General features: G+C 33.5%; 1 protein-coding gene across 1 annotated transcript in view; it reads left to right on the top strand.

Annotated features, from left to right (window-relative positions):
* The window catches only part of LOC129224866 (uncharacterized), a 35532-nt gene that overhangs the window by 2892 nt on the left and 15996 nt on the right, over positions 1-16644 (top strand). The window contains exons 2-8 of the mRNA XM_054859413.1: positions 1868-1942; positions 3134-3187; positions 4400-4478; positions 11372-11547; positions 12851-12956; positions 13061-13231; positions 14870-14905. Of these exons, the coding sequence (XP_054715388.1) occupies positions 1868-1942; positions 3134-3187; positions 4400-4478; positions 11372-11547; positions 12851-12956; positions 13061-13231; positions 14870-14905 (697 nt within the window). The remainder of the gene's footprint in view (positions 1-1867; positions 1943-3133; positions 3188-4399; positions 4479-11371; positions 11548-12850; positions 12957-13060; positions 13232-14869; positions 14906-16644) is intronic.

Below are 16644 nucleotides of genomic sequence, written 5' to 3'. Positions count from 1 at the left end.
TCGGGGGCAGTGCCAGAGGACTGAAAACTGGCTAACATAACGCCGATCTTCAAGAAAGGGTTTAAAGGTAATGCTGGGAATTATAGACCTGTAAGTCTGATTTAACTGATTTGTAAGATTTTCGAAACTTTGATCAAAGTAATATTACGAATTTCTTAGAGACTAATATTCTGTTGACTAGTTTGCAGTATGGGTTCAGGAAAGGTAAATCGTGTGCTACTAATTTATTGCGTTTCTACGACAAGGTTATCTTGGCTTTAGATAACAAAAGTGTGGATGTTGTTTATATTGATTTTTAAAAAGCTTTGATAAGGTACCGCATGTTGCTCTTCTTAGCAAATTAGCTGATATAGGGGAAAAACTTTACTTTGGGTTAGGAATTGACTAACTAGAAGGAAACAAAGAGCAGTTATGAGGGGAAATCATTTTAAATGGAGTGATGTTTTAAGCGAGACTCCTCAGGGTTCACTTTTAGGGCCTCTCTTGTTTATTATTTTTATGAATGACATGAATGAGAATATTTCCGGAAGCATGAATTGTTTTGCTGATGATGAAAAAGTTATGGGGATTGTAGAAAATGAAGAACAGGTAAAACAGCTTCAAGAGAATTTACATTATATTACTAAGTGGGCGGATAAGTGGGGTATGGCAGTTAATGGAAGGAAATGTCAAGTGCTGCACTAGGTCATAGAAAAAAGAGTACGAGTTTTCGTTTACAGGGTTCAATCATTAGTCAGGCAGAATGTTATTGATCTGGGTATCTTAATAAATCAGGACTTCAAGTTTAGTCATGCTGTGCACGTTTGGTCGCCATATCTGAGGAAAGATATTTGTGTATTGGAAAGGGTTCAAAGAAAGGTAACTAGACTAGTAAGGGGACTCTCAAATTTAGATTTTGATACCAGACTTAATAGGCTTAATATGTATAGCCTTGAGCAAAGGAGGATCAGAGGGAACATGATTCAGTTGTTTAAATTTAACAAAATGGATGATGTTAATGGATTAAATTTTTGCATCCAAAACAGGACGATGGGTCATTGTTTTAAGCTATTCAAATCTCAGGTTAACCTGGAAATAAGGAAAAACTACTACTTTAGTAGGGTTGTGGGCACTTGGAACAGCTTATCGGAAGAGGTGGTAATGAGCAAGGGGGTGAATAGCTTTAAGAGGGCCATTGATCTTCATTGGGGACTAATAAATTGACTAGGACCAGCTTAGCTGAGTCAAGAACCTGTTGCTAGTCGTCACATTTGTATTTCTAAAATAATATTTTGCTGGTATTTTTAATAAACATTCATTTTAACTTCTAGTTTTAAAAATGTTTTTAAATTAATTTCTCTGTCATAATACCTGCCTATTCTGCTTTTTAATTGGTGTCAAAAACAATAAAAAATAACTAATTTGAAAGTTAATTTTTTTAATAAAGAAAACAAGTCATTTAATAACATTAAAAGTTCCACTAAAATATACAATAACACGTCAATTTCATTACTTATCCTCAAATTGACTAAGTGACCATGTTACCCTAACCCAGTCAACTTTTGGGATGGCTGCGAAGCAAGTCCAGATCTGCGTACCCGCAGACCCTGAGGGGGGGGGCACGTCTGTAAGGGGGCCAAGAACTTGAAGAAAAAAAAAAGCACTTAGACTTTTTTGCGTTGCAAATTTACTCTGCTGGCCTCTGGGGAGATTTTGTTGCAAGGGTGCCCAAAATTTATAGATCTGGACCCGCTGCCACACTGTTATTTACACATGATTCAGAATATTCGTTCTGAAATTACCTTTTAGGATCGAAACAATATTAATGTAAGATTTTTATTTATATAAAAGGCACTTATTGTTCCTTAACGCATTTTGAATGTTTCAGAGATGGGCTACTCTTGGGAATTGGTAGTCCTCTTTTGGATTTATCTGCGAATATGGATGAAGATTTCTTGCTAAAGTAAGACTTTCTTAAATTCATTGATAGTGTGCGTTTTAAAAAAAGTTTCAACCAGATAAATGCACTAAGGCATATCTCTGTATCTTGTGAAAATTAGTTTAGAATTTGCAACGATGTTTTAAAAGGAAGAAAAATATCGTATATAACTATTTCTGAAGAAATATTGCAAAAAAAAAAAAAAAAGATTGAAGTTAGTCATTTTTTCGTTTTCAATTGATTTTCAATTTATAAAGGGTCAGTTTGAGGCAAAGGAAAGAATATTTAAATGCTTCAACTTTAGATCCTTTCATTTCTCTTCGATGATTGAGAAATAAAATGTTGTGCATAGTGTCCAAGAATACAATCTCTGTAAGTAACTGGAGATGAAAGATTTGACTTTATGGCTGTAAATTAGCAAATGGTACGTTCCCTTTTATCCCGAATAGTATGGGTTACTTGGACACACCATATTCATTTCCCCATGAGGTTGGTAAAGTTTTACATCAACAATATTCAATCAGCCGCCCACGCCCATAGGCTGCATGCGACCCACTAAATTCTTCAAATTTAATATGAAATAATTTAAAACACATAATCGTATTCAAACTTAAGCTTCATTTATGTAAAATACACGCAAATGGTAATTTGCATAAAAGTTTAATCTCATAAAAGAGGAAGAATGAAAAAACTTATTTGTTTCCATTTAGCACCTAAGTGCAGAGTGCAGCATTTACAAGGTAAACGAAAGCACCTAAACTTCACATGAAATATAGCTGAAAATGTGAAATTCTTTACTATTTAAATGTTTTTAGTAACCTTCCAAATGACACGTAAAACTTGAAGCCGGTTATTTCGCATTTTTAAACGTGCTGCAGAGGAAAATACAAAAGTACTAAAGTTAAAAAATAACAAAAACAGCTCTTTTCACAGCGTCATCTTCAAACAATGCTGATGCTTATATGTCAGAATCTTCTTAATATGCTCCCCAGTCTTCACTCACCAACAGTTTAGTTTCAAAAGTTACTACAAAGTGTGGTAATAGAGTTTATTTCTCTTTACCCTATGTTTTCTTTTAGCTCAACTGATCATTTGAGTTTTTATGTATGTTATCGCTGATTGTAACTAAAAAGTAATTGGTCTACTCATTGCAAATGGAAGACGAATAAATTTTGATGAAATATTGTTGTTAATTATTGGTTTGTTTTTTAACAGATATGATCTTAAAGCTAACGATGCTATTTTAGCTGAAGAAAAGCACTTACCAATGTAAGTATTCACTGAATTTCATTTTGATTTTCTTTTCTTTGGCCACCTTCTTTTGACAAAAATATACACTTATCAAATCCGTATTTAAATAAATTTAAAAAGTTTCCTACTAGAGAGCTTTCTACCATCTTTAATACTTCTTTTTATTTTATTTTCTTTTTTTTTCATCTTGAAAACTTATAATTAGCTTTACTAATTATGAGTTTTACTAATTAGCTTTACTAATTTTCTATACTTTTCAATGTATACTTTTTTAAAATTCTGTTCTGGTGATTGTGAAATTCCGTATAGTTACGTATATATGTAAAACATTTACATATACATATATATTACATTTGCAATAAAGCAAAACTGTTTGTCACATTTAATGTTGAACTTTTTTTTACATTTCGCTTCGTTTTCCAATATTTCAAATAAAGAAATACTTTCATTGAATTTTTTTCGATGTGTCTCCCATTTCATTTCATTTCCCAAAATTACTGAAATAGCGGGGCAAGTCACCCAGCATTCACTTAATCACATGTGGTTTACGATATTTGATTCGAAACCTGAACAGCGCTGACCTTGTTGTCGTTGAACTTAAAAAAAAAAAAAATAAATAAATAAAAGGGGGGAAAAGGGAGTGTGTAGTGATACATGCTGTAACATTCATAATGCTGCTTAATGGAAAAGTTCAAAGTTTTCTAAGAAACTATGTACGCAAATATGGAGCTGCCAGAATAGCTTCAGAAATAATTTTTCCCGTTGAAAAATATGGAGTTGTGGAGTCTGATGATTTTTAAGGTAACAGAGTTGGATTTGAAATGTTGGGAGGCGAAGGCTTTCATATTCCAAGAGTCGGTGTCGTTCATTTTTCTTCCCAGTCCGCAACTCTGTCAGCACTAAAAAAAATCAGAAACCTTTTTTGCTGTAACCGAAAGGTTTCCGAAATAATAAGAAACCTCCCTCCGAGAGTTCTTTTCTTATCTATACAAAAAGCTTTCTCCCATATCTAAAAGCCTAGCTACCAAACGGCACTACCTTCAGGGTCACAGATCTGGACGAAATTCTGGATTTAGGACAATCCGCGCTAGAAAGGAACCCAGATAAAGCGGTTTGACCTAACTGCTATGGTTGAGGGGTTCGTTGTAGATGTTGAAATTTTCCCCCACTTTGAGCAAAAAGAAGGACAGCTCAATAATAATCTTTTGCACTAATTGGATTCTTTGCTAGGTATGAGGAACTGGCAAATAGTCCTGATGTCACTTACATTGTTGGTGGATCGTGTCAAAATACAATGCGAGTTGCTCAGGTAAGCATTAGAAATCAATTTCATTATTACTATTATTATTTATTCATTTTATTTTTTCGAACTAAGACTACTGAGTTTCTTTGAGAGTGTTTATTTAATGCTGTATTTTGTTACTGAATGCGTTACGCAACAATACAAAAAAAAAGCAGTAATACAACAATTAGGGATTTCCATACCGGTATACCGAATACCGGTATTTGGAGCTATTTTTCAATTTCTTAATACCGGTATTTGCTGAGGTCAAATACCGGTATTTTCGGTATTAGCTGAAAATAATAAATATATTTTAAATTAGATAAAAATGGAACAACGTTTAAAAGCACAAAAAGGATAAAAAGTTTTTAAAAACGGAGGCATGTTTCGGAGGCAATAGCCTCCTTCCTCAGTGCGAAATGAACAAATGGATGAATCAAGGTCAAGGGAGAGTTTAAATGCGTAACCGGAAAAACATTGACCAATCAGCTATCAGCGAGTGCTGAGGCAAAATATGACGTATTCTAACATGTAAGATTGAATAAGAGTGGAGAAAAATGCGGAACAGCAAAAGACTCATTGCAAAGATTATTTAAGTTTTTATGAATGTAAAAGGATTCTAGAAAATCTAATTCACCTACTGTTGTAGGTCTGCAAATGATCTTAGCCTCCGAAAAGACAAAATTGTGCCCTGTGTCCCAACAATGTTTAGCAATTGAAGATTTGTTCAGTTCCTGTTTTTTAATGTGGTTTTCATGTTCTTTCAAACGAAATTTAAGTGAACGCCTTGTCTGTCCCACGTAACCAATATTACATTGACAAGGAATGTGATATATGCCCCACTGATCAAGTGGTTGGAGTGGGTCGTTCAGTTTGGAAAAAGAAAGTTTATTTATGGGTCTGTAAATTACGAGAAAGTCAAATTTACTGAGAATTCTAGAAATACGAAAAGAAATGTGTGGATAAAACGTTAAAACCACAAAATTTGTAGAAGAAAAACTACGTGTGTTGGTGGTTTTATTCCGGGTTGAAAGTTTGCAAAAAGCCCTGTCGATGACATGAAGAGGATAACTCCTGTCCAGAGCCACGCCTTTCAAAAAATTGAGTTCATTATTGAGAAGGGTCTGATCAGAACACATGGAGATGGCTCGGTTGACAAACGTATAAAAAGCAGACATTTTTTGTTTCTTCGGGTGGCATGAACGAGAGTGTGGGGGAAGACAGACAGCAAATGGTTTTCGGTAAACAGTAGTAGAAAACTTATTGTTCTTCGAGATTAAAGCGTCCAAAAAGGGCAAAGAATTATTGTTTTCAATCGCAGCAGTAAACTGAATATTAAAATCGACGGAGTTAATTAGATTAATGATAGTCGGAACAAAATCAACAGTGCAATCCAAGAGGGTGAAAGTGTCATAAACATATCTAAAACTATTTGAAACAATTTCTGTTGAAAAAAGTCCATGTAGATTTCACTGAGGATGGGACTCAAAGGGTTGCCCATAGCAAGGCTGTCAGTTTGTTGGCAAAAAGTACTCTCAAAAATAAAGGTTGAATTTTTAAGACAAATTTCAGTCAAATTCACAAGTTCGGAAATTTCGTGTTGGGTGTGATGGAATTCCCGGAGTCTTGTTTCAAAACACCGTAAGGCTCCAATAACAGGTACATTGGTAAAAAGAGATTTAACATCAAAAGAAACCATAAGTAAATTATTGGGTTTGAACCTGCAAAGAATATTAACAAAATCAACAGAATTTTTGACAGAATGTGTGTTGGAGTCCAGCAATGGGGCAAACCTAGAAGTGAGAAATTTGGCCAGTCCATAAGAAGCGGTGCCTATGTTGGAAACAATAGGTCTTAAGGTACTCCGATATTATGGACTTTAGGCAGATCGTAAAATCTAGCACAGTGCGATACCGAAGGGATTAAATTAAAGCAGTTATAAAAAAGCTTACTTGTTTTTATACTTGTACCAACTGTGTTACTTTCAACCCGGAATAAAACCTCCAACACACGTAGTTTTTTTTCTACAAATTTTGTGGTTTTACCGTTTTATCCACACATTTCTTTTCGTATTTCTAGAATTCTCAGTAAATTTGACTTTCGCGTAATTTACAGACCCATAAATAAACTTTCTTTTTCCAAACTGAAGGACCCAATCCAACCACTTGATCAGTGGGGCATATATCACATTCCTTGTCAAAGTAATATTGGTTAAGTGGGACAGACAAAGCGTTCACTTAAATTTCGTTTGAAAGAACATGAAAACCACGTTAAAAAATAGGAACTGAACAAATCTTCAATTGCTAAACATTGTTGGGACACAGGGCAAAATTTTGCCTTGCGGAGGCCAAGATCATTTGCAGACCTACAACAGTAGGTGAATTAGATTTTCTAGAATCCTTTTACATTCATAAAAACTTAAATAATCTTTGCGATGAGTCTTTTGCTGTTCCGCATTTTTCTCCAATCTTATTCAATCTTACATGTTAGAATACGTCATATTTTGCCTCAGCACTCGCTGATAGCTGATTGGTCAATGTTTTTCCGGTTACGCATTTAAACTCTCCCTTGACCTTGATTCATCCATTTGTTCATTTCGCACTGAGGAAGGAGGCTATTGCCTCCGAAACATGCCTCCGTTTTTAAAAACTTTTTATCCTTTTTCTGCTTTAAACGTTGTTCCATTTTTATCTAATTTACCTTGCACAAAGCTATCGCTTTTCAAAATATCTTTTAGTTAAAAAGTTTTCAATTACCTTATTAGATATCTACTGTTACTTTACAGGTAAATATCTTTTTCGATGAGACAGTTCCAAAATCATTCTATCTATTAGCGTAAAAATGTGGCTTCAAAAGCACGAATTGATGGAATATCAATGAATACAAGTAGCAGAAAGATTACAAAATGATACTTACACCACTTTAGATGATTTGCTTTTCCGTGTATTTATGTCTGCCATGTTTTTATATTTTAAACATCCTTGATTACTCATTTGCCTTTTTGTAAAAGTTATTTTCAAGTGTAATTACGCATATATATTTGTGCAATGAATTATTTATTCCAACCATCAACTACGACAATATTTTATGACATTAAGGTTTGATTCAATTGTACTGAATTTTGAAAAAAAAAAAAAAAAAAAAACCTTTTCTTGTTATTATAAAAAATGCTATTCTGTATATTTGACGTAGTAACACTTAGCAATTATGAAGTGCCTTGAAAATTTACATAGAAGAAAAGTATAATAAACTGAAACAAATTTTTAGCTATTTACATAGTTTTAAAGAATTTTGTAAAGGAAACGAAACTATCTACACACAATACAAAGAAACACACACACACAAAATAATTCCTCTCAAAACCAGTAAGCAAGGGACCGGGTTAATTGAAGATGAAGGACTTTGAGGCACTTAAAGGAGGTGTATCTCTCATTATTAACAGTACCACTGACCAGCGTCAATGCAGAAAGAGTATTTTCAACTGCAGAAAATTGGTTTTCTAAAACGAGTTACAGGCTTAGTGAAAGTTCAATAGATACATTATGTTTCTTCCTATAATTGACTTCTTATTATTACAATCGTTCCTTCATTTAGTATTTGCTCAAACTAAGTTTTCATAAATAATGTACTTTATGCACAATATTATGAAATATGGCAAAGAAACAGTATCCTTTTCGTTTTCTTACTTTTTTTTTCTTTGTTAATTTTTTGAGAAAATCCTAATACCGGTATCAATACCGGTATCACATTTTTAAAATACCGAATACCGGCATCGCATATTTGAACCGGTATTGCAATCCCTAACAACAATAAAAAGTGTACTTATTAAGATAAAGATGTAGTTGATGAAAGAAACCAAACTTTCTGTTTTTAAAATTAATTAGTATTTATAGCTTTATTATTGAAAAGAAAAAAAAAGAGAAAAAAAATAAAAAATAAAAATAAATAAAAAAAAAAAAAAAAACCTCAAGTCTCATACATCAAACTTTAAATGAAATTTGGAATAAAAAGCTGGATATGAATCTTGAAATTTAATTCAAGGCCATATTGTCATTCATAAGAAACTCTATAACAAAACTCAGGTGTCGTATTGGGAGAAAAATAATAAGCAATCCATTCATGTCATTCAGACCACGTTTTCACTGACCGAAAAACCAGTTCATTTGAGATATTTATAAGCCCGTCTAAGAAAATTCCCTTCGGTAGGAGAAAAAGAGTATCATTGCGGGGAGATTTTTTTACTCACTAGGGCCGTTTCCATGGACACTTTTGACCCCGAAAAAAACCTGCTTTTCATCGCATTCCGGTTGTTTTGCGGGATATATGTGGATTTTTTTCCCTCCTGCTCGCTTCTGGGAGTAAAGCGGAATTTTACTCAAAATGCATTACGCGAAACAAGTTCGTCTACTAGCCGCTAAGGATGCTGGGTAAAAATCGCTTTCTGTGGTACAGTGAAAAACCTCCTTTTACATAAAAATGGGGAACTTTTCAATCGTTATTTTTTTTTATTTTTTTTTTTTATTTTTATTTTTTTTTTTTTTTTTTTTTTTTTTTTTTTTTTGTGGAGCCAGCAGAGCGGGGATTTACAGGGTCGAAAAGTTGTCCAAGTTGGTCAGTTGCAGGTTTCAATGTAAACATGTTTTATCCAATTTCCCTGAAAAAAAAAAAAAAAAAAAAAACTTGCCTGAAGTCAACTCATAGCATTTTCTTTTTAAACGAAACCTCAGAGTTTGTTTAAATTCCCGTCCTGCCTTGAATCAACTCTTTTGTTTTTGAGCAACACTACAGCCATTTTTAGAAACGAAACTTTCCTAATCTTTTCATACGAAGTAGAGTTTTTTTTTTTTTTTTTTACTGAAATTTTAGTGAACAAAAACTTTTTTATTTAAAACTAGTGAAAGCGAAAAAAGTGCATTTGTGCTGCTTTGAACCAGGGCCGACTCTAGTAGTTCTGCCACCCTATTCGATATTGACAAGTCCCCCTCCCCCTTCATTGAATAATAATAATGATGATATATAATAATTATATAAAATAAAATAAAAATAATAGTAAAATGCTTTAAATTAAAGTGAGTTTCTAGTTAAGTTCCAAACCGGGTTTTGCATATCCAAGCACTGGTGCACACTTTAAGTTATCTTTTTTAATATTAAAGTACCGTAAACGCGAGCTACTTTGGTCCTAGAGTCTTTCTTTGGCCTAAATTTAGAAAAAAGATACAGCATTCTCTGTCCACCTTCAGGAAGCAATTTTGTAAATATTGTGATCGAATCCGCTAAAGAGCACCCCCAGGCACTCAGTTAGGTATACCAAGTAGTTCGATAGCTCGAGAAGCAATACTAGTGGTTCTGCGTTTCTTGTGCTAACCTATGTCTTCATAACCGTCCAAAATTTTACATGTAGAAGCAATTCTACATCAGCAAAGAGTTTGTAAACTTATATCTGAACACTAATACTTTATGTAGTAGTATAGTTGCACTTCTCATTTCTGTTAAGGTTTTTACCTAAAAACTTCGCAATAACAACATATCTCCTAACCGACCATAAAAACTTGAAAAAATCCGTCAGAGAGATTTGTAAACGAAAAGAAAAGCTAAAGGTAAACCTCTAAACAGGAAAAACAAAACAAAAACAAAAAATTAAAAACCTGGAATTCTCACCAACGGAAATAGAAAACGATGACAGAATTCATCCGAACATATGGCGTTTATTACGAAAGATGAAGAGGAACTGAAAGTTGTAGCAGACTTAGAAAAAGTTGACTAAGTTGCATCTGCTTCTTACAAATTTTGTGAAATTTGTTGGAAAGTTGACGGAATTTCGATGTTGTAGAATGGAATGGGCTCAAATTTCCAGGGATAGCTGTTGATGTGAGAGAAGAAGGAGCTAATGTGGAGAGCATGGAATGCACCAGCAAGTTTAGAAAGAGGATCCTTTGTTTTACGAATGTGTTCTGTTTATAAAATTAATCAACCTCCAAAACCAATGAAAAGATGATTGTTCTCTATTGGCAGTTTCCGAAACAATAACTAGGTATGCACACACACACACACACACATAAAAAAAAAAAAAAAAAAAACTTTCCTTAAATCAAATATGTGGACTTAAACTTCTTTTAAAATGTATTTTTCTTTCAAATAAACAGTTTTTTGTGCGAACACACGTCTTTCTATGACTCTAGTTAGTTCTACAATGACTTTAAATAGGGAAAACTACTTTGGGCCAATGTAACCCAGTCGCAAGGGTAAAATTGACTCAAATAAAAAACAAATTACAATATACTTGGAAATAATATGATCATTATTCAAAAATTAAATTAAGAGAGCTCTAGATGTGTAAAAAAGTTTCTACAGCTTGAAAATATGAATAGTTACAAAATTATTGAGAAAAGATTGGAAAAGTTTCAAAATGTGGGCCAAAGTAGCCTGCGTTTACGGTAGTGCATCTTATTTCATTAAAACAGATATTAATATTTTCAACAGACCTTTAAATCACGCAATTTGCTGCCTCTAAAATTGAATTGAATTTCTAGTTAAATCCCGAACTATGTTTTGCATATCCAAGCACTGTTACACACTCTAAATTATGTTTTTAAACATTGAAGCAATGAATCTTAGCAATGAATCTTATGGCGCTGATACAGATATTCTTACTTTTAAAAAAAATGCTTGAATTTCAAAATTTGCCTCCGTAGGCGGCCGACTAGGTCGCCTACTCCAAAAGCCGGCCCTGCTTTGAACCTGGAAACTTTCCTCACTTCAAAATTTTCAACAAAAAACTTAAATTTAGACGTCACTCAGCTGATAAAAAAACTAGAAACTTTCCGTTTAAAATTATTTAGACTATTCCTTCGCGGTATCTATTTATTCTGTCTGCATGTTTTTTTATTTATATATAATATAATGGGTAGAATTTTTTTTAGTGGATCGTAAAGAGACAAAATACAGTTGCCTTCATGGGCAGCGTCGGAAAAGACAAATTTGGAAAAATCCTGGAAAATAAAGCAAAAGAAGCTGGGGTGTTAGTGGCGTACCAGATACATGACACGGTACCGACTGGAACATGCGCTGTGGTCATCACAGATAATGGACACAACAGGTAATTTCATTAAGATGCATCTACTTCTTTATCTATGATCCTTCCATTGTGCCACAATTGTGTCTCCATCTGCAATATTTCTAATTCGGCGATACAGTCATCTTTAAGAAAGTAACTGTCTACCTATGTGTATCCCATGATATTGGGGGATTTTTACTTCCTTTTACAAAAAAGGAAGTATTGTATTCGCGAAAAAATTTTCACTCAAAAATCGCCCTTAATTTCCATTTTGCTCACCCCCAAATGAATGTTGAGTTTTTTTTTCGATTCGACCACATGCGGAAAAGTGCCTAAGAATGTATAGACACGCGAAATATCCATTTTGACCATCACCGAGGTAATTACAACGACTTTTCTCGTGACGTCTGTATGTATGTGCGTATGTGTGTATGTGCGTATGTGCGTATGTATCTCGCATAACTCAAAAATGGTATGTCCTAGAAAGTTGAAATTTGGTACATAGACTCGTAGTGGGGTCTAGTTGTGCACCTCCCCTTTTGGTTGCTTTCGGATGTTCCTAAGGGGGTCTTTTGCACCTTTTTGGGGGGAAATCATTGTTAATTTCGATGTAAACTCAAGTGGCGTTATAATTTGTCGGACACTTGGCGATATATCGCCAGTCTTTTGGTCGCCAAGTTTTGTCGCCAACTTGGCGACAAATTTGGCGGAGTTTTTTTTTTTTTTTTGGTTTCAATTTGGCCATTGTTGGTGATATTTAGAGAATAAATATTGAATCACATTAAAATAGCGAATAATGGGGAAATGACATTAAATTGGAGTAAAAGGAAGTCATGTGATGCACACATCAGCTCGTTTTTTCTTTGGATAATGCAACGCTATTAGAGTTTCATTTTAATTTACGGTACTAAAATGTTTAAGGGTTCGTGTATTTGATTTATTCACTTATTTACCTCTTGTTTTTGAAGTACTGAAATAAATGCCTATCGTTTATTTATACAGTGGCTGCCGCTAAAATGAATCACTTTTGTTCTGAACAGTTTTAATTCAGTAAAGTGGCTAATTCAATGTATAGCGGCTAGTTAAAAAATGTCGATTTGCTCTGTTTTTGACGATTTGGTTCAATAAAGCGGTTAATTCAATTAACCATCGATTCAATTAACCGGAGCCCATTGTAATCAGTATTGACTTAAACTCAATGTCTTACTCGTGGAATATGAATTCTTTTTATTTTGATTTCATTTCAAAATTTCAATGCCATTTCGGTCATTGCTAGTTGTGCTGTAACAAGTAAAATGCATATGTAAATGAGCATCTATGTAAATAATTAACTTTTTTCTTTCAGATCACTTTGTGCACATTTATGTGCAAGCAAACACTTCACTGTAGATTTTTTTCTTCAACCCGAAAGTCAGAAATTAATTAACAATGCCAGATTTTTTTACATTTCTGTAAGCATGATTTTTCTTCTGTCATTTCATATGAAAAACTTAAACTGTTTTTTCGTAAGTGTATTTAAATTCAGTACATGATTCCACTTTTGCATAAATTTTAGGGTTTCTTTCTGCCAGTAAGTCCAGAGTCAGTTATGTACATAGCAAAACATGCTTGCAGAAACGACAAGTATTTCTGTATGAATCTGAGCGCGCCTTATCTCTGCCATTTTTACAAAGAACCGATGCTGAAAGCATTGCCTTTCGTAGACATATTATTCAGCAATAATCAGGTATGGATACTTCATATTTCCCTCCCCTTGTGTTTTTACTGATATTTTAAACAGAACAAAATACTATATGTCTTTTATTTGCATTCCTAACCTTTTACCTTACAATTTTAATCTTTTAATATCCTTCGACCTTTCGTAATTTCAAAAACAGTAAATTAAATTTTGTTGTGCGGTAAATTATATTTTAGTTAAACAACTATGGTAATCTTATTTATAACATAATAGATTATCAAAAAAAAAGTATACGGCAAAATGTACCAAATGAAGCAGTGAGAAGCAAACATCTAGCTCACAAGCGGAAATGGACGCATCCGTTAGCTTGCAGGGAAGACAATTCACCTTTACAGTCTCTAATTTGAGCTGAGTTTTATTGAAATAAAAAATTAAAAAAAAAAAAAAATGCGCTCAAAATTTTTCTTTCCCCCTCATTCAGATAGACTCGTCTTCACTGGCCGTTTGCCAATTTCATGGCAGACGTGGTCAGACACTGCTTCCTACTTAAGTTGTACCTACTAAGGAATATTGCTCTAAAAAAAAAAAAACTGTAAACGCAGGATTCTTTCTTAAAATCCGGGGGAGGGGGCAAGTTTAAAATCAGGAGGGGGGCTAGTTTGGAATGGAGGGGGTATCTGAAATACTACAAAACCCGAAAATGTACAATTGCTCCTCCCGATCTTAAATGGCATTCGTCTCTCTAAATCAGGGATCGTCAAACGTTTTGATGACTGACCCCGAATGTTTGCTGATTCTCTTATCAGCACCCCCCCCCCCCCCCAAAAAAAAAGTTAGAAAAAAACTTTTAATTATTTATGAGGTTTCTTTTACTTTGGACAAAATCAAGTTTTTACTTCATTCCATGAAAAGAACATCGGTGCTTTACGACTCTTTCACGATCTGCACTAATTTCGAAATTTGTCAGTTTTCTACATTCAATTTATTCTTCCGCTTTCTTAAAATAAAATTAACGTGACTGAAGACGAATTCAGACATATGCAAGCTTGGGGACGTAGTTAAAAAGATAAATACAACGTAATAAAATCTTGTTATCTTTATTTTCGTTCAAAGTTCAATCATAGTTCAATTATTAAAAATTTGTTTTGCTCGTATCATGGAACTCAAAACTAAAAACAGGTTCCAACAGAAACAGGTATTAATTGCAATGTTTTTATTAAATAAGTGATTGGTTAGCTTAGATGCACATCGAACCCCATATCAGATAGACCCCTCCCCCCCCCCCACACACACAAAGAGTTGATATCAACTACTGTGATGGTCTTGGCCTCTAAACGACAGTAACGTGAAGCATTTGTCCTTACGTCATGTTCAAATCGAAATGAATTATTCCTCGAAATCAACGACATATATCAATTTTTGTTCGGTTTTTTCACCCAATTTTACCAGATGGTTTTTTTTCCCCCTTTCTTTTTCTTTCGTGAAGAGACTTTGGCTTCAGTCTTTGGGAAAGTTGTTTCATTGAAGCTATTATCTATTGAATCAACAGTTTGAATCACATCTATCATTTAAAAAGATCCAGCGCAGTTTTAAAACTTCGAATGAATTTATTAAACAATGCTTTTGTTGATATAGTTTTGAAACATTTAGTTTATTTACAACATTTTTTCCCTCTTTCGATTTTAGGAAGCTCTTGCATTTGCTGATGAACATTTATTTGGAGTAAGTTAATATCATTTTCATGTTTTTGTGTGTCTTCTATAACGCTCACTAATTCACCTAGTAGCGGCTCAGACAGCGCACTAAGCTCAGACGACACTCAGAACCAAAAAATAGAGTCAGAAACTTTCAACTTATACGTATACCGCGTCAATATATTAATTCCATGTCCGTCTTGTATTATCGTACGTTTATCAACTAATGTACTCTGTAAAACGTGTTTCGCCGCTAGCACTGTGTTATCGAAGAACAACCAACTCCCTGCTTCGCTGTTATAATATTTATAAGTAGAGCCCGGATTATATGCATAATAAAGTCATCAAAATATGCATGCAAACACAAAATATGTGTACTTAAAATTCAAGAAATAATCATGCAAATATTCACTAAAAATTTAAAAAATATGCACTTAATATTCAAAAAATATGCGTTGATTTTTTTTTTTTTTTTTCACTCAAATAAAAGTTTTTGCACCTGAATACAAACACGATCGAGCTTTCTACACTTGCATTTTTTTAAGTACTTTTAGCGATAATATGCGCATTAATATTATGCACAAAAAGTTGGAAGACCCCCAGAGAAAACAATAGGTCGCCCGATTTTTTGTTCTTTGTGAAGATTTTTCTTTTAAATCTTTCCTTTCTTTGTCTCTATATTTTAAACAAATAACGTCAAAGAAATTGTGATGGGGTGTCTGTGGTGGGCCTGCGTCCATGAGATCCCATAGCACTTACAGCCTTCAACAGTCATAAAATGAATCTATTCATATCCAATCACTCAGAGACACAGCTTGGACGCAATGCCCAAAATTTTATCTCCCAATTTATTCAGAAAAAAGGAAAGGATCTGAAGTTGAAGCTTAGAAATTCTGCTTCCTTTTATTTCTGCTGCTCCCACTAGAATTATGTCAATTACTATAACATGTCTAATAAATTTCAATTTCAGGTTTTAATTAATTAAGATTTGAGTTCATGTTACTATGCAATTTGCAATCAAAGTTTTGATCAGCTAAAATTAAAGTTTTTAAAGCACTTTTGTTATACTTGGCCTGATTGTCACGGAAAAATCTGAGGCCTGCGCTTTTGCTTATATATCAGCTACTAGATCACTTAGAAACTTCGAGATTTCACTAAATGATTGCCTTAATCTTAAGGTTCAATTAAAAAATTCAATTCTAAAATTAATTATTATTTCGGTTAGGATAGAAAAACAGCAAATTTCATGTAATTTCCCCATTAAATGTTTAAATATAAAACCCATTGTTACAAATTTTGTTGCTTTATAACAGAAGTATTAATAGTAATTATAATAAAATATTTTGAATCAAGGCTTCTTTGTAGCAAGCATGAAATTTATCCACTATCATTGTTTTGATTGTATCATAGTATTGAGGATTTTTATCCTCATCTATGCCAATAATCGAAAAAGGAGCTGAGTAAAGGCACGTATTAGGATCTTTATCACGAGTAATTTGTATGTTGTGAATATAAATTAGTTTCGTGAACCTTTAACATTTAAATGGTTCTAATTTAATTAGGACGCAAACAAATTCTAGAGGGGAACAAAGATTAACTTTTAGTGCCAACTGCTTAAAGTTTCAGACACGTATGGAGATTTTTCTTTCCTTTTAGTATGAAACATTTATATGAAAAAAAGAGGTGTCAAGTCATTTCAAACCAAACTTTTCCAGAAAAATATGCATGTTTCAACAAACAAATTTATGACAGAAAGTTCGATAATGA

The sequence above is a fragment of the Uloborus diversus genome, chromosome 6 (assembly GCF_026930045.1).
Source record: "Uloborus diversus isolate 005 chromosome 6, Udiv.v.3.1, whole genome shotgun sequence".
Taxonomy (NCBI): Eukaryota; Metazoa; Arthropoda; class Arachnida; order Araneae; family Uloboridae; genus Uloborus; species Uloborus diversus.
This window is presented reverse-complemented; position numbering and strand designations above follow the sequence as displayed.